This window comes from Sarcophilus harrisii, chromosome 6 (genome assembly GCF_902635505.1).
Source record: "Sarcophilus harrisii chromosome 6, mSarHar1.11, whole genome shotgun sequence".
NCBI lineage: Eukaryota > Metazoa > Chordata > Mammalia > Dasyuromorphia > Dasyuridae > Sarcophilus > Sarcophilus harrisii.
This window is the reverse complement of record NC_045431.1, coordinates 239,376,290-239,401,215: the sequence shown is the minus strand read 5'-3', so window position 1 is coordinate 239,401,215 and position 24,926 is coordinate 239,376,290. Positions and strand designations below refer to the sequence as shown.

At 50.5% G+C, this 24,926-nt stretch overlaps 1 protein-coding gene across 2 annotated transcripts in view; it reads right to left on the bottom strand.

Annotated features, from left to right (window-relative positions):
• CPT1A (carnitine palmitoyltransferase 1A) overlaps window positions 1–24,926 on the bottom strand; it is a 65,677-nt gene that overhangs the window by 4,252 nt on the left and 36,499 nt on the right. For both annotated transcript variants that reach the window (XM_031942589.1, XM_031942591.1), the window contains exons 6-17: window positions 24,713–24,850; window positions 23,456–23,533; window positions 20,961–21,068; window positions 20,193–20,280; window positions 17,972–18,167; window positions 14,982–15,170; window positions 12,276–12,381; window positions 8,972–9,088; window positions 7,380–7,544; window positions 3,439–3,573; window positions 1,167–1,319; window positions 22–135 (exon numbers count right to left, since the gene is read on the bottom strand). In XM_031942589.1, coding sequence (XP_031798449.1) covers window positions 22–135; window positions 1,167–1,319; window positions 3,439–3,573; window positions 7,380–7,544; window positions 8,972–9,088; window positions 12,276–12,381; window positions 14,982–15,170; window positions 17,972–18,167; window positions 20,193–20,280; window positions 20,961–21,068; window positions 23,456–23,533; window positions 24,713–24,850 — 1,587 coding nt within the window. The remainder of the gene's footprint in view (window positions 1–21; window positions 136–1,166; window positions 1,320–3,438; window positions 3,574–7,379; window positions 7,545–8,971; window positions 9,089–12,275; window positions 12,382–14,981; window positions 15,171–17,971; window positions 18,168–20,192; window positions 20,281–20,960; window positions 21,069–23,455; window positions 23,534–24,712; window positions 24,851–24,926) is intronic.

Here is a 24,926-nt window from a genome sequence, read left to right as displayed (position 1 = left end):
ACAAGAAATTATGTTACTTACCGGTCCAAAGCCGCCTCCACTGGACACGTATTCTGGATTCCTCTCTAGATCGAAGAGTTCTAGCTGCTGCTGAGGTGTCTGACTCGTTGACAGTCTCCATGGATCAGATAAAACCTTCAGAGGAGAATTTAGGTAGAACTTAGTATATACAATGACATTTCCCTGAGAACATTGAGAGCTTTTGTGGCAGGGGGAAGGGAGAAGTGTGGGGGTGGGGGTGGGGGTAGGGGGGGCTGATGATTAAAAAGTAGAGGGAAAAAGCCCCAGGTTAGGTCTTTTGACTTCCTAGTACAACCCCCAGGAAGCACGTCCCTTCACATAGGACAACTGTACGAAGGCCACATGCCCTCCCGCCCCAAGGATTGTGTGTGGCGGACAAGGCTCCTCCCCCAGCCCAAAGCTAACAGATGAGACTAAAACAGGGTCCTTTGAGGGTAAGGGATCTGCCAGAAATCTCACAGGCAGTGAACAGAAGGTAGAACCTGGAGCCAGGCCCTCGGGACGACTGAAACAGGCCAACATAACCAAATTACATGGGGGTTCAAGGAGAAAAGGGGCCACCGTTCATGTCATCCCATGTGGTCTTAGCCCTGGTGCTGGAGAACTGGCTGAGAGTTGGTGAATTCCATATAAAGCACTTGTTGGAAGGATATTCATGGAAATCTGAATCCTTCAAGAATAGAAACGTGGAGATAGATATCCTGCCACTTCCTGTCCCCGCCAGTCCTCTGAATATTCTTCCATGGAGAGTCTAATGCACTCTCTGTTTTAACCAGTCAGCAAAGGGAGTTTTATCACCCCATACAAATGTGCCCAGTCATTCACTCTCGTATCTCCTTATGCAGAAGAGTCTTCTATCTGACTGCTTACAAGGAATTTGAACTCTGAATCATATTTTTAAATTCTTATTAAATTTCCTTATTAAAACTCCTAATCCTAAATTCTCACACCTTTTCACATTAGAATTTGAAATCATCGAGGTCAGGGCTGTTTTGTCTTTGTATTTGTATCCTAGGTGCATAGCACAGTGCTTGGAACACAGTAGGCACTCAATAAATGCTTGTCAACTGGCCCTTTTGATACCAAGGTTGGGTTTTGGTTTAGTTGAGTGAGACAAGTCAAATACCTCTGCCAGAATTACTTACTTCTTTGAGGAAAGGAGAGTCGACAGCTAGATATTTGGAGACCACATAAAGGCAAAAAAGATGGCGGTCAATGCCGGCACCAGTCATGGCAAGGCGATACATGTGTTGGTGTTTGTTAGCTGCAATTTTGAATAATTTGAGCTTGTTTTCAACCTAAATAACAGAGAGAGAGAGAGAGAGAGAAATATAGCACACACGTGATTATTTCACACATTTCTCTAATCAATAATGATTTAGAGCATTTTTTATATAAGTATAAATAACTTTAATTTTGTTATCTGAAAATTATCTGTTCATATCCTGTCTTCGAAGGCTGATGGACTTGCTGGTGAGTAGGATCCAAAATAATGGGCCTCCACTGGGAATTGATTCAATGATGTAATTGAAAAAAGACAGCTTTTTACTCTTGCTACTTTGTTAGAAAAAACACTGACTTCCTAGCTTTGTGACCTTGGGCAAATCACTTAACCCCAATTGCCTCAGCAAAAAAAAAAAAAAAAAAAAAAAAAAAAAAAAAAAAGAAAAGAAAAAAACACTGAGATTTTAAGGAAATGAACTGTTATGATGTACTCAGCCCCAAAAGTCCCACTCTGGTGCCCCATTGGGGTATGGACATGACCAGACTTCAAAAAGGCTTCAGCCACAGGGCAAGTTGAAATCTCAAACTAGAAGAAATTCATGTATGAAGCCAATGATGCGCTGGCCCTTGAGGGAGTCTGAAGGTGGGTGATTTCTCCACAGAAAACTGGCCTGGCTGACCCCAAAACAAAAGGGTGAAATCTTTAGCTGAGTCAGCAGAGGAAGCCCCAATGTTCACTGCGCTCCCCATGGCTCCATGTTTTTGACAAGGCACCAAATAGGCCACGGCCCATCTGTCCTCCTCTTCCTTCTCCTCCCTCTTCCGAGGGCACTGCCAAGGGCTTCCCTCTGCTCTTACCCTTTTCATGGAAAGGGCCGGGTAAGCCTTTGTAGGGCCACAATCATCATTAGGGCAATATGAGAGTAATATGATAAGCAATACTTTGGGGAACCCCCCCTCCCACCTTACTGGATCCTTCACAAAATTATTTTGGACAGATTTCCTATTTGCGAGGCAGTGTGGTCTAGTAGGTAGTGAGGGGGCCTTAATGCCAGGAGGCTCTGAAACATGCCGGCTGCCCAGCCCTGGTAAACCTTTGCCCTCCAGGTGGCGCAAAGAGACTTTTTCTCACAAGACGTCCACCTCCATTGGCAGAGGGAGTTTGCCCAAACAGGGAAATCAGCTACCATTTCACTGCCTGCGTCTGTCTCGCATCCTTCTGTGGCAGGGAAGGTCTTGAAGGCAAGGGCTGTTTGCTTCTCGTCCCTGCACCTCCAGGGCCCGGCACAGGCCCCGGCACAAAGCAACGTCACTCAGATAACTGAATTCTCCTCTCGCTGCTCAGTACCATCACCCACACTCATCTTTGCCACAGGCCAGAAAGAAAATTCCATGGTCGCCTTAGCCAATAATGGAGCATTTCTACATAAAAAGCGGTTTTTAATTATGTTTCTATTAGATAAAAAAGAAATCATTGGGACAGAAACAGGTACAAAAATCATTGGGCTGCAAGAACGTTAAGAAGTGTCTGGCCCATAGCTTCCTGGGAGGTCACCGATGAAGACTGATGAGTGCCGACTGCCACTGTGGGAAATGCCTGGTGAAAGGAGTGCTGCCATCTTGTTGGGGATTCTCAGGGGCCAACCCACCCTGAGCCGACTCTATGTGCCCTTTAGTCTAATTATTTTTTTTGTTTTTTTTTCCTGAGGCAATTGGGATTAAGTGACTTACCCAGGGTCACACAACTAGGAAGGGTTAAGTGTCTGAGACAGACTTGAACTCAGGTCCTCCTAACTTCAGGACTGGGGCTCTGTCCACTGCATCTCCCAACTGCCCCCTGTGCCTTTTAGTCCTAATCCCATTCTAATTCCCTTCTCTTCAGGTCCCGCCCCGTTCCTCCCACTGCCTTCAGACTCTCTTCCCATTCTCCTGAGGTTCCTCAGCCTTTCTAGGTAACTGCCCCTCGACTCCATGGGGAGTGACCCCTTTTGCTTGTTTTGCTTTAGCTCGAACGCCTTCAGCTTCAAACACAATGGAGACCGACAGAGCTGAAGCCACAGGGGAGAGAGAAAACCATATCTGTAGGAGCCCCTACTTGTGCCGCGCAGGGTAAGGGACGGGGCAGGCAGAGAACCTGGGCCTGTACGCGCGGGGAAGCGCAAAAGTGCCCGGCCAGGCCGTCGGCGCACTCACCGTCTCCGCGGGGTCCACCATGGCGAGCACAAAGCTGCAGGACTCCATGCTGCAGGAGCGGACGGTCTCCGTCCGCCCTTCTCGGAAAAGGCGGGTCATGGAAGCTTCGTACGTTAAGCAAAATTTGCCCTTGTCCTGGTAAGGAAAAGACCATCCCGTGTATCAATATTACTTTGTGTGCAAGAGTGATTTTTTAGGAAGGGAGCAAGGAACCCTGAGCTTAGAACATTAATCTACAGTCACGCCCATGCAGGAAGGTTACACGTGTGTGCCTGGGTGTTATTCCCTGGGCTGGCAAGCTCAGCCTCTGGGGACCAGGTTTCCGGGGGACCAGGTTTCCGGGGACCCCTTCTGACTGAACACACTGGTGAGGGCTCCTGTGGGAGCGGGGGGTGATGGGAAGCCAGAGCTCCTGTAAGAGGGCCAAATTCATGAAAAGATGGAGGACGACGAGCACTCAGCCCTGTGGTGGCCCGGGAGAGGCTCTAAGGGACACGCAGCACCCATCACTGTCCCCTGTCTCCCTGGCAGGTTCCATCTACGCGGCAAACACACAGCCTCCTCCCAGCTCTGATGGAAGCTCCAGGGAGAAAGCTTTCTTTGCTTTATCTGGGCCTGGGCCTTAGTTTGCAGAGAGGCCCCTTGGGGAAGGGGCTCCCCTGGCCTGCGCCGATCAGCTCCCCGGCCTCCAAGGAGAGCCTTGTCCCGGAGACAGGAGGTGGTGCACTCCGGGCTTCTGGCTTTGAGGCCGGATTTTCTTGCTGAGGGTCTCCGTCAGTCCTTCTCCTGATTCCCATGGGGTGAGGGAGCCCAGCACGCCTGCTTCCCAAAGAAGGGTGAGGGAGCCCGGCACGCTGCTTCCCCAAGGATGTGAGGGAGCCCTGCACGCTGCTTCCCAAAGAAGCTGCAGATGGCTCGAGTGCTCGGGCGAAGGGCTGCCCATACTAGCCAGGGGAGGCGGGTCAGCCTCGGGTCTGGGTGAAGGTGGGCCAGAAGGGGCAGGAAGAAACAAGGGGGCTCCTGCCCAGGCCCTGGGTGCCAGGCTGAAATGTCTCCCGCCTCCTGCTCCATCAGGCGGGCGACTGAAGCGAGAGCTCCCACAGAGACATCCCGGGCACAGGAAGTCCGGAGGTAGAAAGGCAGGAGCACGTGACTGGGGTCCAAGGCCGGACGCCTCATCCCGGATCCTCTGACAAGCTCTGGAGGAAATGCTGCCCAGAAGGCCTGGCCTGGCTGTCCCTTCCAGGCAGTGGAGTCGGGGGCAGCAGAGTCTGCCATTCATTATCCCACAAAGAATGACCCAAAGGCTGGGGCCGTTTTCCAGAGGTTTCTAAGGGGACACGAGGGTTCTTCAATGTGGGCTTCTTTCTTCGCTGCAGTCACCAAAGCTAATCTCACTCCATCATGGCAACTAAAAGGATGCTGCTGCACAATAAGCCCTGGCCAGCTCCTCGAAACATCCGAGAGCTTCTCCCAGCACTGGGCAGGATTCTCCACCGTGCCAGAGAGGGAGCACCTTCCAGATCCAGACCCTCGGGAGCTCCCCAGGTGGGCTTCTGCTCCCAAGGGGCCCTTGGGGGGACTGGGGGGACCTGGCCCGGGAGATTCCTGTTCCAAACCTCTGATTACTATCCCTGGAATCATCCTCACAATCAGAGCTGCCCTTTGGGGCCAACGAAACAGATCCACAGGGAAGGCCGGCCTGAATCAGGGGCCTCCTAACGCTGAACCCGCCGGGCGGGGGAGGGCAGTGGGCGCTCCTGACCCACGGCGGTTAGAGTCTCCAAAGGGCCCTGGGAGGGCGTCGGGGGGACTTTCTCCAGTCATTGCCTGGCAAACCAGCCTTGCCAGTAGGGAAAGGAGCCTGAGAAGCCAAGCTGAGCACTTGGACCCTTCTTAGAGGCAACTTGGGGACAAAGGATGCAGAGCTTTTAGGGCCCAGGCTTTTAGTGCAGAGCACAGAGGCAGACACATGTCGGGCTGTCATGCATTCAAACCCAGCTTGGGAAAGAAAGATGGGAACCCCGGGGGGCTGGGCCGGGAGCGTGGGCTGCGGATTAGTACAGATACGTCCCGGAAGCGGATTCTGCCCCGCAGTCAACTTGTGGCGCCTGACCTGAAGGGCCCGGATCTCGCCGTGGCCCCGGACGAGGGGCCACCGCAGGCGGGCAGCCCGGCAGCACCGGCACCGAAGGCCACGGCCTCCTGGGCCCGAATCCTGGGAGCCCCAGGCCCGAGCTCAGGCCTGCATAGTCTCCCCGGGACAGGCAGGATCTGCTGAAGAGAATCACAGGCCTGTTTCTAGCTCTGCTCAGGGAAACAATTCAAAGGGCGCCCTGGGACTCAATTGCAAGCACTCACAGACAGGACTTTGGAGGCCGGAGGCCGCCCTTCCCCGGCACGGGTCATCGAGCCTCTGCTTGAAGTTCTCCCTCTGGGGGGACCCTGATGCCCCCCAAGGGCACCCACCAATGCCCAGCCCTGCCCATGGTCCCCACTTCCTCCAGCTATGGTCAAGCAGCGTGAGGATGATCCTGCTTCCACGTGACGGCTCTCAAAGCCCCGGCTGCGGGGCAGCCCAGGAACATGGGACAGAGACCAACTTCCCTTCAAATGTAGCTATCAGGAAGTTAATGCAAAATGTTTTGAAATGGGGAATTTAAGAAAAAAATTTTCAATGAAAAAAAACAATATCATCCAGAATAAACAGATCCTAACTGCTGCTTGAGAGGGCAGAGAAGTGGGGCACAAGGGACGGGCACCTTCCCAAGAAACTGCATCCCCATTTTCTGAAGTGGCACCGAGGCAGCCAGGGCCCTTCTTCTTGGGGCGTGCACTCAGTGGGGATCGCTGGGCTCCCCCCAAGATAAGGAGGGTTATCCCTGGGAATGGCGTCCACACCGGTAATCCTCAGAGCCAGTGAGCTGTGAGCTCAGGAGCTGTGAGACACAATGAGCTTAAGCACACGGGGCGGCCGAACCCGTGTGGCCTAGAAGGAATGGACCGGGAACTTCTGTGCTAATCAGTGCTGGCGCTGGGCCTAGGAGGGCCTGCTGGGCTTTCAGACTGGACTAGGTGGAAGGATGGATAGGAGGCAGGAAGGAAGAGAGGGAAGAAGGGAAGAAATTAAAAAGGAAAGGAAAAGAGGGAGGGAGGGAGGAAAAGAGGGAGAGATGGAGAGAGGAAGAGAGAGAAGGAGGGAGGAAAGGAAGGAGAGAAGGGAGCAAAGAGGGAAGGGAGGGAGGGAGGAAAAGGGAGGGAGAAAGGGAAGAGAGAGAAGGAAGGAAGAAAAAGGAAAGGAGGAAGGAAGGGAGGGAGGAGAGAAGAAAGGAAGGGAGGAAGAAGAGAAGTAAGGAAGGGAGGAAGGAAAGGAAGAAAGGAAGGGAGGGAGAAAGGAATAAAGGAAGGAGAGAGGGAGGGAGGAAGGAAGGAAGGAAAGACATTTAGGGTTAGAGTCGGGTTGGAAAAAAAGAAAGAGAAAGAAAGAAAAGAAAAGAAGGAAGGAATGAAGGAAGAAAAAAAGAAAGTCTGATTTGTAGGAAAGGAAGGAAGAAAAGAAAGGAGGTTCATAAGTTCAGTAAAACTGTCTCAAAAAAGGGCTAACTTTGCTTGTGTATCTTCCAGGTTCCTCTTCTCCTGGGCTTAGGTCTGTTCAGGAGAACCGGAAGAAGTTCCAGTTTCTATTTCTGTCATTCCTTCTCCCCCCCATCTCTCCTCCCCTTCCTCCCTTTCTTCCTTTCTCTTTCTCTCTTCCTCTGCTCTTTCCTTTTGTCCCTCCCCCCTCTTTCTCTTTTTCTCCCCATTCCAGCTCAATATGTTTGAGCAGAGGGGGTGGCTGCCAAGCCTGCAGAGCCCACCCAAACCCCTCCCCCCGGAGTCTCTTCCCTGTCTCTGTCCCACTTGGGAGGAGGAAGGGGATGCAGCAGGATTCCGGGTCTCACCTTGTAATGGGCCAGCTGCAGGGCCAGCTGCACAAAGGCATCCGGGCTGGTCCTACTCTTCTTGATTAGCCCTTTGCCAAAAGCATCGAATGGAAAGGAGTGGAAGTCCACATCGTTGGCGAGGGTGCTGGCGATGCCCAGGGATCTCTCAATGACCTCTTGGCACTGAAAAGAAGAGGTGAAGACTTGGCTGAGACATTTCCTTGAAGGCGATCCAGAGCTTATTCCCGATGGATAATGGAACAGTAGCAGGGGTGGTCCTGAGTCCCCCAACAGGCTGTTCTGCAGCACATACTCCTGTGAGCCCCCCCCCCCACACACAGATGAGTCCAGCAGCCGTGGCCAAGGCTTGTGGTTCCCCTGTGTGCGCCCCCTTCTCCCCTGGGGTTAGTACAACAGGAGCCTGCGACTGAAGCGAGATCCTTGGGGGATCCCTTCATACTGCCACCCAGCTGGGGATCCGCAACCTCTGCCATCAATTCATGGCCCACCAAGGAGCAGGTGAGGCGAAGGTCGGGTCCCTGGGCTCCGAGGCCCCGGGGGGGGGTCCTTGTTCCCCCTCACTCTCACCACAAGACTGACCCGACTCTTTCTCCAATTACAAATGGCCATCACGATACCCCCCCCCCCCCCCCCCCCCCCCCCCCCCTCTCCATCCTGGGAGAGGATGCCCTTCCTGTGCTGGTGGTTACCGCTCAGAGTAAACCACAGCCGCTTTAACCTTCAGGCGTGTCTCCTTGGAGCCCAGCAGCCACAATTTTTGGACACTTCTCTGGCTCAAGGCTCACAACCAGAAGCACCAGGAGAAGCCTTGTATCGGGGTTACCAAGAGCAGCTATGCAGGCCGATCTAGCCTGTCCTCCTCTTCCTCTGGCAAGGGCATCCCCAGAGCTCTGAACTGACAAGATGGATTCTTTCACCATCTTGTTTTCGCCCTTTGGATGATTAATTCGATCTCTTTTAAGTAATCCTCTATCTCACTTTGGCTGTAGATCAAGAGGTTACTGAATCTACTCATTTGGATTCGTTGTCATTCTGATTTCCTTTAGTTATGGTAATAAAAACAAACTCCCCAACTCTTCATACTAAATGGTCAGATTAGTAATGAGCAGGAAACATCTCAAAGGCAAAAATGCCCAAGGAGTTCATTACCTTGACCGTCATTATTCTTTGGGTAACCTTCATCTCAGCTTAGCACGGTGTTTTGCATACAGTAAACACTTAATAAATGCTCTCTCTTCCATTCCTTCCTTTTTCCAGGGGATTTCTATGGAGACTTTACTTTGTATACTTGCTCACTATTTTATCCAAGATACTATATATTATACATCCAAGATAAGGACATAGGCACTAAACTCCAATCGAAGAACACTGAGCTTTTCTTCCTGGTCATGTTTAGAACAGAGTTGTATGCAGAAGGGAAGTTACAGAAGCCATTGCTAGGTCCTGACTCAGCTTCCCCCTTGAGTCAAGGATGCCTCCTTTCAGCTACTAAGTGTGTCCATACCAAGAGAGGCACGGTAGAACCCATGTCCACACCAAGAGGGGCACGGTAGAACCCTTGACACGGACCCTGCTCCTCCCAGACTCACTTCTTCAGGGATTTCCCACTGGAGCCTCGTGGGGCACGGGATGTTGGGATTGGTGTCTCCCTTACAGTGGCCATCTTCGGTGTAGCCCAGCTGGAAGCAGTCTGTAGCTATCACATACTGCAAAGAATGAAGCATATGGGTATTTATTTAAAGACAACAGGAATTTTGCAGTTGATGATATTAAGGTTCTCCTCAAGGATTTAAGTCAAAATCCTCACCCATTTAAACAGATATGCAAAAAAAACCGCTCAACACAAAACGCTTGGACAAATTTCAAATTTTAAAACATTCTCCTGCAACTGGAATTTCTGTTTATTTTTAACAGAATAATAAGTAGAAAGAGAACATTTTAAATCAATGCACAAACTCCTAAATATCCACCCAAAATATGAAACTAGATGGGGGTTAAAAAATTATAAATCCTTTATATGAACTGGTGCTGAGTGAAATGAGCAGGACCAGGAGATCATCATATACTTCAACAACAACAATACTATATGATGATCAATTCTGATGGACGTGGCCCTCTTCAGCAATGAGATGAACCAAATCAGTTCCAATGGAGTAGGAATGAACTGAACCGGCTACGTCCAGCAAAAGAACACTGGGAGATGACTATGAACCACTACATTGAATATCCAATCCTTCTATTTTTGTCAGCCTGTATTTCTGATTTCCTTCACAGGCTAATGGTACACTATTTCAGAGTCCGATTCTTTTTGTGCAGCAAAATAACTGTTAGGACATGTAACATATATTGTACTTATGCTCTAACATATTTAACATGTATTGGTCAACCTGCCATCTAGGGGAAAGGGGGGGGGAAGGAGGGGGGAAATTGGAACAAAAGGTTTGGCAATTGTCAATGCTGTAAAATTACCCATGCATATCACTTGTAAATAAAAAAACTATAAAATTTAAAAAAATTATACATCTCAGAAGAGGAGGAAATATAAATTGAGGGTGGTGGAAGGAAGCGGGGTGGACAGAAATGGGAAGCCAAACTGGTGTTCTTGCTGTTCTTCACAAACAGCATTCCACTTCTCACCTCTTACAGCCAGCACCCATACCTAGAACACATTCTCTCCTCACTTCTATTTTTTTTAGAAGCCCATTTCCTTCAAAATTCAGCCCAAGGGTCACCTTTACATGAAGACTTTGGAGAACCCCCAGCAGCTGGTACCTTCCTTCTGAAAGTTACCTTGGCTGAGAGTCCAGATGATGGGGAGAAGGGAGGAACTTTCAGTAGAAATAGGAGAGGCTGGAGGAGAATGATAATGAATTTAGTTTTGGACATGTTGGACCCAAAGGATTTGTGTTCTGAGAAATCCAATAGGTGGCTAGGAATGTGAGAATGGAGTAGCAAAGATGTTAGGACTGGATAGATAAGAGGTGAGAAGCATCTGCAATGAGATGACTGCTGAATCCATGGGGGCTGATGAAGTTATATGGAAGGGAGAGAGAAGAGGGACGGGATAGAGCCTTGAAGGACATGCATAGTTACTGGACGTGTCTCGGATGAAGATATAACAATGGAGACTGTGAAAGAGTGACCAGAGACAGAAAGAGAAGCAGGAAGGAGCACAATAATTACCTAGAGAGGGTGACCTGGAGTGTCAGAGCTTGAAGAGCATAAAAAAAATGAGGATTGAGAAAAGATCCTTAGATTTGGTGATCAAGGGATCTCTGCTAACTTTGGAGGGGGCATTTTCAGGGAAACGAGGTCAAAATCCAGATGGCAAGAGTCAAGAAAAGCGAAAGAGGAAAGGAAGTGGAGGTCCCACTTGTGGACTGTTTTTTCAAGCAGTTATCAACAAACCAGATCTCAGACTAAGGCCAGTGGGAATGGGCAGATCAGTAAGCGTTGGGCCTTTGTTTTGCTTGTGGGTACGTTTTTAGGCAGGGATGCAGTTAGCAGACTGGGAGAGAGTAAAGGTGAGGGAAACGTAGAGGAGGCAGGCTGCCAGACGAGACGAGACGGAGTGGGGCTACACATACATGGAGAGAGATGTGCTGCCAGGAAGGAAGGAGGAGAGAGTAAAAGAAGAAGTGGGATGGGTAAGCAAGAGAGGAAATGAGAGAGCTCAGAGAAAATGGCCTCAAATTTTCTCAGTAAAATGTGAGCCAAGTCTCTTGACTGAGAGAAGGAGGGATGGAAGCGCCACGGGAGGTTTGAGGAGGGAAAAAGTTTGGAAAGTGAGTTCATTAGGGCAATATAAAAACAATGCCTTGCTGCAGTGAGAGCCCAGTTGAAATGCTGTGATATAAATTCATAGTGAACCCGATTCACCCAGTTTTGTGTTTGTTCAGCAGGAGGGGAAGAGGAGTGAAAACAATGGATGATGCGAGTAATTCAAGGCTGGAGCTTGGTGGGGCCAGTCTGAAGGCAGGAGTCTCAAAAGAAGGAGATAGTAGAGCATTGAATGGCTTCACCCATGGGTCAAAATGGGGAGAGTATAGTCGTGTAGCAGTGATAGTCTGGGAGCAATGGGAGCTATTGACCACCCTATCAAAAAATGCTTTTGGCTACTGATAGTAAGGAGAATGAAAATGAAAGTGAGTCTACAGTTCCATCTCATCCAAAAACAGAACAAATGAGGGAAAATGTCGTCGTTGGAGTCATTTGGGGAAACAGGTCCACAAAGGCACTGTTGGCGGGGCTATGGCGCGGTCTCACCATTTTGGAAAGTAATTTAGAACCAAATCCCCAACAGGACCAGAATTTCACTCCATGATTGGAATCACTACCAGGCATATATATATATCAAAGAGAATTTTTAAAAAGGGCAAGAAAGGACCGATATGTATAAAAACATTCATAGCAGCATGAAAGAATGAAAAACAAAGTGGGTGGCTCACTTTTTCACCCACAGATCACTTGTGGGGATGGTTTGTGAGCTGTATGGGCACTAGTGAAATATTTCCACATTGACTTTCCTATTGCCTGAACTTAGACTTTGCAGAATAACAGAATAAAAATTCTTTTATTTAAATTTAGTCTTTATTTAAATTATATTTTAAATTATAATTTTATTTAAATTTAAATTATTCTTTTAATTTAAAATTTAATTTTATATTTAAAATTATAGCATCAGGGGCAACTAGATGGTTCAGTGGATAGACTGCTGGCCCTGAAGTCGGGAGGACCTGAGTTCAAATCTGACTTCAGACACTTAATATGTCCTAGCTGTGTGACTTTGGGTAAGTCACTTAACCTCAATTGCCTCAGCAAAAATAAATAAAATTATAACCAATAAATAACCAATTGCCTCAACAAAAATAAAATAAAATTATAGTGTCTCACCTCCCACAGATGACCAACAATTGGCGCATCTGCCCACGAATGTTCTGTATTCATGCCCATTTTACCATTCTTGAAGACGATGAATGTGAATGTTTTGTCAAACCACCTGCAACCATAGAAAGCAGATTCAATTCCCCCGTGACAAAAAGGAAACCAGCTGGCCTCAGGTCAGCTCTCGCCTTTGCTCCTGGGGAGACCCCATCAGCTCCTACAGGCTTTTGTATCATCATTCCACAGGAGACCCGTCCCCCCTCCACCTGTACAGTCCCAGCCTCCCTCTCAAGCCCAGGATTGGCAACACCAATTATCTCTGGACAAGCAGCTGTTTCAAACTGGATTTCCCACAGACAGATCAGATTTAACGTGTCTGGAACGTGTTAACAGAGGCAGTGTTGCATGGTGGCCGGAGTGCTGGAGTGGTCAAAGGGTGGACAGCCTGGCTCAGACAGTAAATGGCTGACTCTGGGACAGCCTGAGGGGCTTGGAAGGTCCCTCCTGGCTTGGTGCTCCTTTGACAAGCCAGACTTGTTCCCTGCTTCTCCCCTCAGACCCATCCCTCTTCCTCACTGGGCTCTTTCTGGGGCAGGCGTCCCCACCTTTCTCAGCACCTGAGTTTCAACATCATCCCCCTCCTCACTCGTTCCTCTCGTCCCACATGGCCAACAAGATGCCAAATCACAGCAGGGCTCCTCCTCTCCCCAAACCACCATCTTGTTGGTTCTTCTTATCAACCCTCACCTTGCAGTCACTTTCTAGCTTTGCCCCTGGCTTTTTCTCTTCTCCAATCCAGCCTCCCCTCAGCCTTCCTAAAGGCTCCACTTCCATTACCTCGTATCTGCTTGTGCACCCGAATACAGTGTCCGGCACATAGTAGGCTCTTAATAAATAAATGGATTGGTCATCAGCCATTACCACTAGTGGGCATGCAGTGCACTGTATGGACTCTCTGGGAAGGCAGGGACAAGACTCACACAGAGGTGTGGATTGATTGCCTATAACCCTGTGGAGAGCAGAATCCCCACAGAGGTCGGAGCACCCTCATAGTCTTGTAGCCCCTGTGGCTTTGGAGGGAAAGGGAGAAACCCAGGCTAGCTCTCTCCCATTGGGTTTGTTTAAGCAGCCTTCCAAAGCAGCCTTCTCTCAAATATCCAGCTCATTTCTCCCATCTCCCCAGTGCCTGGTGCACAATAGGTGCTTCTGGGTTGAATATGCCCACAGGCAATGTATAAAATGGAGGGGCAAGAGTATTTTGGAGTCTGGATTATATGGGAATCGGTGACCAATAAAACTTTTGGTCATTACTTTCTGGGCTTTGGGCTTGGGCAACTGGAAGAACAACAACAGGGAAGGCAGGAAGAACAGCGGTTTTTAATTTATCTCATTCGCAATTCTATTTATTACTCTTATATACTATAGGAAAATCAGCGCAGCCCTCATTGAGATAAAAAGGTACAAGACTCTTACATGTAATATCTTACTAATACAAAGAACAACTTATACTATTTCATAAGGGCCTCACCAACAGCCCTGAGGGGAAGGAAAGCAGGTCATACTCATTTATGATGAGATAACTGAGGCACAGAAATTAAGGGACTTTCCCAGAATCCCAGGCTGTGTCGGGCGCCAGATTTGGGAACCCCTGACTTCCCATGCAGCAGTCTGCCTACTCTGAGTGGGTTTTTTCCTCCATCTTTGGCCATAAGTGGTTTTATTTTCTGTGTAAGAATCATGTGGTCTCCAACATAACATTTCCACTCTTTCTGTTGTTGTTTGCTTGCATTTTTGTTTTTTCTTCTCAGGTTATTTTTACCTTCTTTCTAAATCCGATCTTTTTTTGTGCAACAAGAGAACTGTATAAATATGTATACATATATTGGATTTAACATATACTTTAACATATTTAACATGTATAGGACTACCTGCCATCTAGGGGAGGGGGTGGAGGGAAGGAGGGGAAAAGTTGGAACAGAAGTTTCTGCAAGGGTCAATGCTGAAAAATTACCCATGAATATGTTTTGTGTATAAAAAGCTATAATTTAAAAAAAGAATCATGTGGTCTACTGTATAGCAGGAGGAGAAAATATCCATTCTGTTAATACTATTTCCTTTTTTTTTTTTTAAATATAAGACAACATGAAATTCTTAATAAAGTGCCGGGTTTAGAATCAGGAAGACCTCACCATCTCTGAAGCACCTTAGCTGACTCTCTGTGCTTCAAGAACACCCAAGGACTGATCCCCTAAGTCACAGATGGGCGCTCTGCCCCAAGGGAAAGAGCTCTCTGCCCTGACAAAGCCGGAACCCGTGAACGGGTCGAGGAGTGTTTTTGAAATAACTTTGAGGAGAGAAGTCTAAAAATGCTTAAAAAGCGGAGCCCTCTGTAGCTCTCAGGTGTTTGTTCTAAACCTGGGTGGGGAGTGTCTGACTCGAGGGTCCGAGAAATCAGTTGCCATCAGTTAGTGATGGTGAGCCCAAAGCTAGGTACGACTACTTCCCTCTGTTTGAGGTCGATAAGTCGGTAATTTTATAAGCTTGCAAGTGATGTTATAAATATCCAAATGGTCCTTGGCAGAAAAAAGCTCTCCCTTCCCCCCTCCCTCTCCCCCCCTGGCCTAATGACACCTGTTTCAGATTCATCCTGACACAGGCTTTTCCCATGGGACGGGGGCTTCCTCGAGGCTCGGAGGACGGCCGCCAGCACCCTACCTGTCATAGCATTTGCCGTGCAGCAGAGACTTGGCGTAACTGTCCATGGAGGTCACGGGGTCCTTTTTGTTATAGCCCTGCTCGGTGTCATCCAGGGTCACAAAGAACGCCGCTTTCTCGATGGCATCGAGGGACTGCTTGTTCTTCCCACGGGAAAAATAGGTCTGACGAGCCTTGGCCCAAGGCACTCTGCAGCAAAGAGCAGACAAGTTGCCGGGGCAAACGTCACCAGGGGTACTTACCACATTTCCCAATATCTGCAGTTAAAAAGCCTTTGCTGCTTTTTAGGAAGCTCCCACCAAAGCCAGGAAGAAGGGAGGAAATATTGCCCACGACCCACAACATGATGATGAACGATAACCACGAGCGCCCCAGTGAGAGCTCCTATTTCCATCGCACTTGGAGGTTGGTAGGGATTATCTCACATAATCTGCACAACCTGGGAAATCCCTGATGAGGAACACTCTGAGCTTCCAGAGAAAGAGCCATGGAGGCTGGAGGCAGCCAAAGCAGACTTTTATCACTTTCTCAATTTCTTGTGTTTTTTCCCCCTTTGGCCACAAATCAGAGCACCCCATCACTAGGAAATCCATGGAGACGTCGGGGCAGGGATGTAAAGGCCGCAACATCTCACCCATGGCCATTGTCCTCCTCCTAGTGACACAGAGGATCTCATCAAAGAACTGCACAGGGCCCGTCACACGGCAGAGCCCGCTGGCTGTATCGCCACCCAGGAAATGTTGAGGGACTGAGAGGGAGGCGAATACTCCCGATGAACTACCCTAACTCTCAGGGTCTTAGGAATAACTTGTGGGTGACTATTAAAGTTCATAAGCCCCCTTAATACCTAGCTCTGTGACCCTGAGCAAGTCACTTAACCCCAACTCCCTCAGCAAAAATGAAAAAAAAAAAAGTTCCTAAGCCCCAACCTGTGTATTTCCCATGAACAAAGTAGCCACCAATATCCAATTAATCCTAACCAAAATACTTACTGGAAATGCAAAGTAAACACACTATATTTACATAGCATTCCATTCAGAACCCTCCATTACAATTTCTTCCAATGTATACGGTATTGGTGGGGAGAATGGGCACACGCCCAAGTCCTGGACTAGGACACATGTGGCCAGGGCAATTCAAAAGCCAACTAATAGACTTTGGTGCCTTTTTTAGTCTTGGGAACTGTCCACACAAGTTTCCTGAGAAGTACGACATGAGTACAGCATCTGTCAGACGGGGACTTCCATGGCAGCCTGTGCTTAGCTATCACTGCCCTTGCCTTCCCCAGGGCGTGGATCCCTGGGCGGCTCCTCTGTTCCCAACTGGATCATTGAAGGCAATGGGGGACCCATCACCTGCACCCCCGGCCCCAGCCGGCACCGACAGCTGGAGTTGGGTTGTACCTCGGAGACTAACCCAGCGAATGACTTGTCCACGGTTGACAAAAGCCTCGCCATCACTCGTCAACATCAGGGGACAGGGAGAGAAACACCTCCGACTCCCCTCTGCCCGTGACAACGGAGAACAGGGTTCATTCTCTCTGTTCCCGATTCTTCTCAACAGCAGGTGTCAGGAGAGAGCACTGTGGCCGCTCGCTGGGCAGCCAATCTGCCCGGCAACAAGTGACACCGCCGAGACAATGACCGCCTCTCTGGCGTCCATCTCGGCTCCTTCTTAGGCCTTCTTTGGTTCAGCAGCTCGGGCAGTTCCAGTGGTTCTGAGCTAAAACCGGCCCCTGGAGCCCAAGGGCTCTGAGGGGAAAGCAAGGCCGGTGACCCTGCCCAGCCCTCTCTCCTGTATCCCCTTCACTCACATGTAATAGTATCCTCTCCCTAATATTATCCAGGGTCGTCTCCACTCATCCCGATCTATGTCTGGCCCCTGGAGCCAGAGGGCTCTGAGGGGAAAGCGAGGCCGGTGACTCTGCCCAGCCCTCCCTCCCTTATCCAATTCACTCGCATGCTGTAGCATCCCCTCCCTTATGTCATGGTCCTCTTCGAGAATGAAGAACAAACAACAGTCTCATCCATGAAAAAGCTTAGGGTTAGGAACCCAATTCTAATCTCTCTCTAACCAGATAAACTACAGCCGTTCCCCAATCAGCACTCGGTTCCGGGCTCCACATTGCCCAGCATTCTAATAATTTTCAATTCTTCCGATACAAATAAGTAAAGGTTGAATTCCTGATTCTGCCCAGTGTTCCACCGCTTGTCACATGCACAGAAGCAGCTGCTGCCTCAGAACCTGGGTCAGACTTAGCTCAGTGATGCTTCTCTTCTGAATGGGGGGTAGACACCTGCTTCAGGGAGTGAACAGTCAGGGGCCACCATCTTATTTAAAGAAGAGGGACCAGAATGTAAGGAGCCACTGCACCAAGTTTTGTGAGGAACTGGGGGGGGGGGCAGGGCGAAGGAGGAACTTTCTCCTGTGCTTTGGAATTGGGCTCTGAAGGGAAAGGCTTCAGCAGCTGGGAAGAGAACAGTTATGGAGCCAGAAGAGGGTGGCCAAGGGAGACAGAGAGAAGCCACTTTGGCGGAGGGGAAGGGGAGGTTTATGGGCTCTTCATTAGAGCTTGACGCATTTGCCAACATGACCCTCACGGAGGCTGGGACCTGCCTGACCTTTCTCCCATCCATCTGTGAAGGACGTTTGGTTTTTTTCCCCAGATAAGATACAAGTTTGTACTCTGTTGTCCTCCACGTGTCCTTGGAATCAAGGTCACGCCTCAGTGACAGGGTTGACCGGAGCAGAATGGAGCTCCCCAGGGGCCTGGCCGGCCACTCCAGCCTGATAAATTCTGCCCTGTACCCGCAGAACCACAGGTGGAGTCATGGGACATCACTGAGGCTGGGAAAGAATTCAGAGACCAACCAATTGGACCCTCCCCTTTTATAGAGAGTGACCCGGAGGCCTTGAAGGGTGGACGCTGAATGGCCTGAAGCGGAGCGAGTGTTAGAAACGCCGGGTGTACGCCTGAGCTGGGCACCCACCTGTCGCCGGCCGTGAGGGCGGCCAGCTTCTCCTCTCCGGCCTGAGGCTCCGAAGGGTCATCGAGAATTCTCTGCATCTGCTGCTCGATTTCCCGAGGTTTCAACAACCTGCCATCGTGATAGAGCCAGACTTTGAAGTAGCGCCCTTGGTGGTAAACCACAATGTGCTTGCTGTCCTTCACGTGCTGGATGGTATCTGAGGAGGGGAGGGGGCATCGTTAAAATAAGGGCAATTTTCACCGAGAAATGTTCGCTGGCCAATCCTGAAGGAGGGCAGAAATCAACCGGCGGCATTCCCTGGCCAAATGCCGACCACAACGAGCCTTCTCGTCCCACTGGAAAGCAAGTGAGACCCTTGACACTGAAGCAGTATCTAGAAATAGGGAAGTGCCCTAACTAAAACGCCAATTTGTCAGGCAGGAGGGCTTGTGCTTATATGTGTAAAACCAAGGGACAGGTGTGGGCTCTGCTTGACTTCCGGCCTCCCCGGTCCCAGAAGGAACGATTCACTAACGTCTGCAGAGCACTGTTCTGCAAGGGAGGGGGCTTCGGGTGCTTTTAGCCACGCTTTACAGATGAGGAAACGGAGAAGTGGGAAACACGGCCGGCAAAAGGCGGGGTGAAAACCAGGCCCTTCCTGTGTCTTCCCCCCCAGCCCGCCACCAACGTGGTCCAGTAGACAGAGCAGCAGCCGCACCCCAGCTAGTCCCCTCATTTCTTGGGACTCCAGACACCTCGGGGAGGTTTTAAATGGTGGTGACACACATTGGTTGGGGGGGGGGGCGCTTACCCCAGTGTGAGTCAGTGAACGCCCTTGAGCACACAGGGTCAGTCCCCACCTCCACCCCCGACCCTTCCTGCCCATATGGGCCCACAGGGATCAGTCACATCAAGGGATGCGGTAGCCAGACTGGGGCACAGGGAAGGGCCATATTCCAGCCCTTCGTCCTTGAGATGGGGCTGTAGGGCACAAAGTGCCCTAGATCTGCAGTCAGGAGACTGACAGCACCATGTGACTCTGGTCAAACCCCTTGCCCTCTCTGAGGTCCAGGGAGCGTGTTTGTACACGAGAGCATGGCCGCCCCGGGCTACCGGGAGGAAAGGGCCCAGGAAGCCCCGAGGAGCTCTAGGAAGGAGCAGACGGGAGCGAGCGGGAGTGTGAGACGGTCCCAGGTTTATGCTCTGCCACAGGAATGCCCACAACGTGCCAAGTTTCCACTCGACATGGGAACTTTCCAGCCCTTAGAGCCGCCCCCAAACAGAAGGGCAGGGAGCTCCTGGTCACCGGGACGGTTCCAAAGAGGTGACACAGATGGTCCCCTGTCCGGGAGGGTTCAGGGCCTGGCGCTGAGTGGACAAGGTGGCTCCAAGCCCCCTGCACTCGGGCTCAGGAGGAAGAGCTGGGGCGGGGAGAAGGCCCCGGCTGCTGCCCTTTGCTAAACTCCTCCCTGTGCTCAGCTTGGGTGCTCTGTCAGCCCCGGAGCAGGGGAGGGGAAGGAGGGATTCAGACACAAACGTGAGGGGAAATGGGAGGAACCGGGGCAAGTTACCCCAAAGCCAATTCCTTTAAGATAGAAAAAGGATCAGCACAAAAGTCATAATAAATCACATCACCAGACAACATGGATCCACAATGTTGTGGACGCCCTCCTTTTGGCTACAAGGCCAGCCCGCTCACAGGGACCCTGCCACTGCCGACCGAAGGGAAAAGCCTCAAAGGTCAAGAAAGCTTAAAAATGTTATGGTTACAGTAGCATCCAAGAGTAGGGCTAGGAGCCCCCTTCTGGAAAGGGAGTGAGCAGTCTAAGGATCAGAGGTGAGGTGACGTCTCCCAGTTCGCACCTGAAGTTGCAGCCACACTGGGTGTTCTGACCCTCTGCATCACACCCGAAGTTGTGGCCACACTGGATGCTCTGACCCCATGGACCACAGGTCAGATTGCACCTGAAGTTGCAGGTACACTGGGGGTTCTGATCCTGTAGACCACAGGTTGGATCACACCCAAAGTCACCAAAGAACCCATTGAGAGAAGACAGAAAATAAGCCAATCCTCCACCAAACAGAGAACAAGATGATCAGCCTAAAAAATCTATCTCCTAGAAGGCAACAAAGATTCCTGGGGGGAATGAAGGGGGCTGGTAGACGTAACTTTCACTAGAAGCCCAGACCATCCAGGTCAAGGTACAACCCCTCCCCCCAGGTCACACTCCCAGACACTTACCTGTCTCCTCTCCTGGGATTCGAGAAGTATTAAACATCCTTTCCCACTGGGCTGAGCAGAGGGGCACAGTGGACCCCAGCAGAAGAATCTGTAACACAGATGGATGTTTCAAATAAATTTTTAAAGAAAAAACAAGCAAAAGTAGGTAACTTTTTCTGTGTCTTTCTCTTACACACACACACACACACACACACACACACACACAACACTCTCACACACCCATAATTACACACACACACACACAAGCATACACACTCACACACACACTCACACACATAATCACACACACCCATAATTACACACACTCACATTCTCACACACTCAGGAATCCACAGCTGGGCTTCTCCCCCATCACTGCTCCTTTTTGTTTAGCGTAACCTCCCATCATCCGACCAGCCCAACTGTATCCCTCTAACCAACAACCACAGCATCTGGCTTCATTTTTCGGGCTCTTTAAAGAAAGAACAATATTCCACGGAATGCCGTGTTCCAGAGGATTATTTATTGAAATGTGCCCTCCAGGTGCCCTCCAACGTTTCCCATGCAGCCATTTCTCCCAGAACACATCTTATTTTTCTGTGTTGTTATTTGTTTCAAACCGACTCTCCAAGTAAAATAATCATTAACCGTGGAAGCTTTTTGTTCTTCGTGGCACCCGCTCGCTAATTAGCTTGAGGAATGTCCTTCAAAAGCAAACACTCTCCCTTAAAGGGCCCGGCCTTGGGACAGAGACCAGCTGCCCGCACAGGAGTCCGATTTTTGACTTACTGGTTTGATTTCCTCTCGATCCAGCTTCCTCCGGTACAGCAGGATTGCGTGGATGGCGTTACCCGCCCTCGCTGCCTGAATTTGGGTTGGCAGCACATATAATAAATCCTAAGAAGGGGATGGGATGGGGGATAGAGAACAAGAAAAAGAGAGACATGAATGCTTGGGAAGATCTCGAAAGAAGAAGACACTTAGAAAATGCCCTGAGTGTTTCCACATTCTACTAAAACACACTCTCCTCCAACAAACAAACCTCAAAACGCTCTCCTCAGACAAACAAACCTCGGTTCTTTATCTTCTCAAGTGCGGGAGGGCAATCTTAAATTTTTAAAAATTTTCCATCCATTTTCATTCTCTTATTTATTTATGAAATCTCCACTCACATTACAGAGGAACAACGGTTTGGGATTACAAATTAAAGGGCCTTTCAGTTTGTATGGATGTGAGATTAGTATCGAAGGTCAGAGTTAAATCAGAAAATTGCAAGCTGGGAACCAAGAAACCCAGGAAGGCAGAGATGAGACAGGGAAAAGCTAAGGAAGCAAAGGTCCCCACTGGGATGGTGGTCTGAGCCCCTCCCAGAATGTGGTGCAATTCCTCCAGCTCTACCTGCTCCAGGCCGGGCCACAGGAGCCCTGGGGCATGGGAACTCCCTGGGTGTGCCAGGGCGGGCGGGGGAGCTGAGAGGCAGACAATAAAAAGAATGGGGGGTCTTGGAAAAAGTGACCCTGGATGGGGTGGCCAGAAGGGGCAGGAGGAGAAAAATGACTGGGAAATAGAAGTGAGAAGCTCAAGGAGAAGCAGACCCCAGCAAGGGAGGATGGGGAAGGACAGGGGAGGGCAGAAAGGAGGGAAAACAAGAAGAAAGTAGAAGAGGGGAAGGAAGAAAAACTCCACTGAGTCTGGAGGGGAAAGATAAAGAAAACAAAGGATGGAAGAAAGGGAGGGGGGAGAGAAGGGAAAGGGAGCAAGAAACAGTCTGGACAGTCATTCGGCAGGAGCTGCTGTGCTCCTCCTCCACTGCAGGGCCTGGGGAGGGCTTCTCTCGGAGGACTTACTCTGACTCTCCTGGAGAATGTTTGAATGGCCGCATGTATGAGGAGGCTGGGGAGTGACTAAGGGGGCTTCTTGGGATGGCACAGTGCAGGACCCGAGCTAGAGGAGGTCCCCCTGCCTTGAGCCGGCCCATGGAGCACAGGGAGCTTCCCCAGGAGGGGAATGAAAGCCAGGGTAGAGCCCAGGCCGTGTCCAGCCCTGCCACCAGCACGTGACTCCATGATCCCCAGCCCTAGGATGGTGACTGTCCTTCTGAGACGCCATCTTTGTTTCCTTCCTCCTCCTCCTCCTCTTCCTCCTCCTCCTCCTTCTGCTCTTCCTCCTCTTCCTCCTCCAGAGGACGATCCCCCTGGATCCTCAGGCTGCCTTCTTAGCCAGGCTCTCACAGGTCATGCTGTTCTGTGATCAACCACCCTTAGGATATTGGGGGGCCCCCACCTGCTGCTGCTAAGCAGGGATGGCGGGTCTCCCTCAAGGCCGTCCTTGTTTTAAACGTTATTCAAGTCTCATGTTTGCAGGCAAAGGGAAAGGCCTTCTCAGTTCAGAGAAGAGCGCGGCCTTCTCAAGCCACACCTGTGGCAGCAGCTGTGTCGTGCTAAAGAACACAGTCCTAAGAATCCCCCTCACCGACTGCCAAGGAGCCCCAGGAGGCCTGAGCCGGAGCCAGAGCTGTGCTTCCCTGGGCAAGCCGGCCCGCCTCTGGCCCGCCTTGTAAACACTGACCCCACTGATCCCACAGATGGTCAAGCCGTAACACACAGTCTGGGCGCCTCTGGGCACAGGCAAAGTCACTGCCAGCAAAAACTTGGCAGGCCTAAGTCAACGTGACCACATTTCTTCATCTCTTGAGGGCAAGACAGTCCATGGGCCTGGAAGCGGGCAAGCTGCGGCCTCCGGAAGCACCGTGCATCCCTGTCCCCTTCTCTCTGTGGCTCCAGCCGGAGAGTCTGCGGCCCGGTCCGCATGGCACCCCGCACAGCAGGAGGTCCCTGGGCCGACCGGCACCTTGCAAGGATCTGGTGCTCCCTCTTTGCGGGGCTTGCCAATATGGGGGGCTCTTCTAGCCTCTGGTTCTCCTTTTTCCGAGAGGTCAACTTCCACTTTTATCACGGTCCAAAGGCCTTCTCCCCCTGGAGCCAGAAGTGTCTGGGATCGTCCTCCTGACTGGAGGCTGGGGCCAGTCCTGTGCCCTCAGTCACTGCTTGGTGAATGAGCTGACATCCTCTGTGCATCCCCTGCCAGGCCTGGGCAGCGGGCAGTGGGCAGGGTCCTATTTCTGGGGCAGCCCCACAGGCCACTTCCCGGGAGAAGGAGGGAGGAGCTCCCCGAGCAGTCTGAGCTGGAGAGGCAGAGCCAGACCCTCCAAGCCCACTCACCAGCCCGAGGCTGGAGAGGACCTTCTTCTCCCAGACCACCCGGACATCTGCTGGCACACTCACCATGGCGTAGTAATTGCTGTTCACCATGATGGGGCCGCGTCCTCTGAGGTAGATGTATTCTTCCCACCAGTCACTCACCTACATTGGAGACACAGACAGAGAGACACAAAATTCTCAACAGGAACATTGGCCATCTTCAGGATCAGGGCGGAGGGGGCGGAGGGGGCAAGGGGCAGGAGCCCCAGCCGCAGAGGGCGAGCTGCCATTAGGCAACTGCAACCGGATCTTGTAGACTGACTACAAGAGCTCCTCCTGCACTAGCAGGGCCCTAGACAGAGGACACCGTTGTCCTGCACGGGAGGGATGCCAACTGGCAGGCGGTGGCCCCGGGGCCAGGCTGGCCCACTCGCCGAGGACTTCTCCTCAACATTGAGCAAGGATTTCTCCCGACTTAAGGCTGCCCCAAGTGCTTGGAGAAATCTGAGAGATCCCTGGCGATCCCTTCTCGTCCCTCAGATTTCCTTATGAGTGGAGTTCCCAGTCCCTGGCCCCATGCCCTTGGCTCTCCTGCCAGAATTATCAAGGATCTCTTTCTGCTGAATCAGCCAGCTCCTCCTGCATCTGTCCTACTTCTCCTTGGTTCCCCTGGTTGTCTGACCATTCTTTCCCAGGTTACTTTGCAGGTTCGTTGTCCATACCATATCCTCAACTATGGGTGTCCCCAAGTTTCTGTCTTAGACCCTCTTCTCTCTACTCTTTCTTGGGGAACCTCATTAGCTCTTAGGGTCCTAATGGCCCCCCATGGCAGATAACTCCAAGAGATTGTTTCATACTTTAAATCTGGATCCCTAGCACTTAGCATCTGTCCTGGCACATAGTAGGTGCTTAATAAATGCATGTTGATAGGTTCCTAATGGCCACCTGTGGCAGATAACTCCAAGAGATTGTTTTATACTTTAAATCTGAATCCCTAGCACTTAGCATCTGGCCTGGCACATAGTAGGTGCTTAATAAATGCATGTTGATAGGGTCTCAATGGCCCTATCATGTGACACCACACCCATGGGTGTTTGGCCACCCATGACAGATAACTCCAAGAGATTGTTTCATACTTTAAATGGATCCTTAGCACTTAGCATCTGACCTGGCACAGAGTAGGTGCTTAATAAAAGCAGGCTAATTGCCTAAGAGCAGGGACCAGCTCTTCTCCTTCATTTATTTCTACCAAGAAAATCCAGTCATGTCAAACACCAGCAAGAGGGACTACAATCAGGACAATTAAGGCCTAGGAGCTGATAGCCTGTGCCATATACTCACATAGTTTGTGGCCCACCAAGATTTCAGCTTCAGATACCACTGCAGTCTTGGCCCAAGATTAATGGAGAAATCTTCGGCAAGCCCCTTCATCCTTTTAAAATCTTCTTTATTCAGAAGCGGCTGGACTGATTCTAGATACTAAATATAGGTAATTGAAACAAAAAGGAAAATCAAGATTGGGGAGGATGTCAAAATCGATTAAATGCCTTCTGAT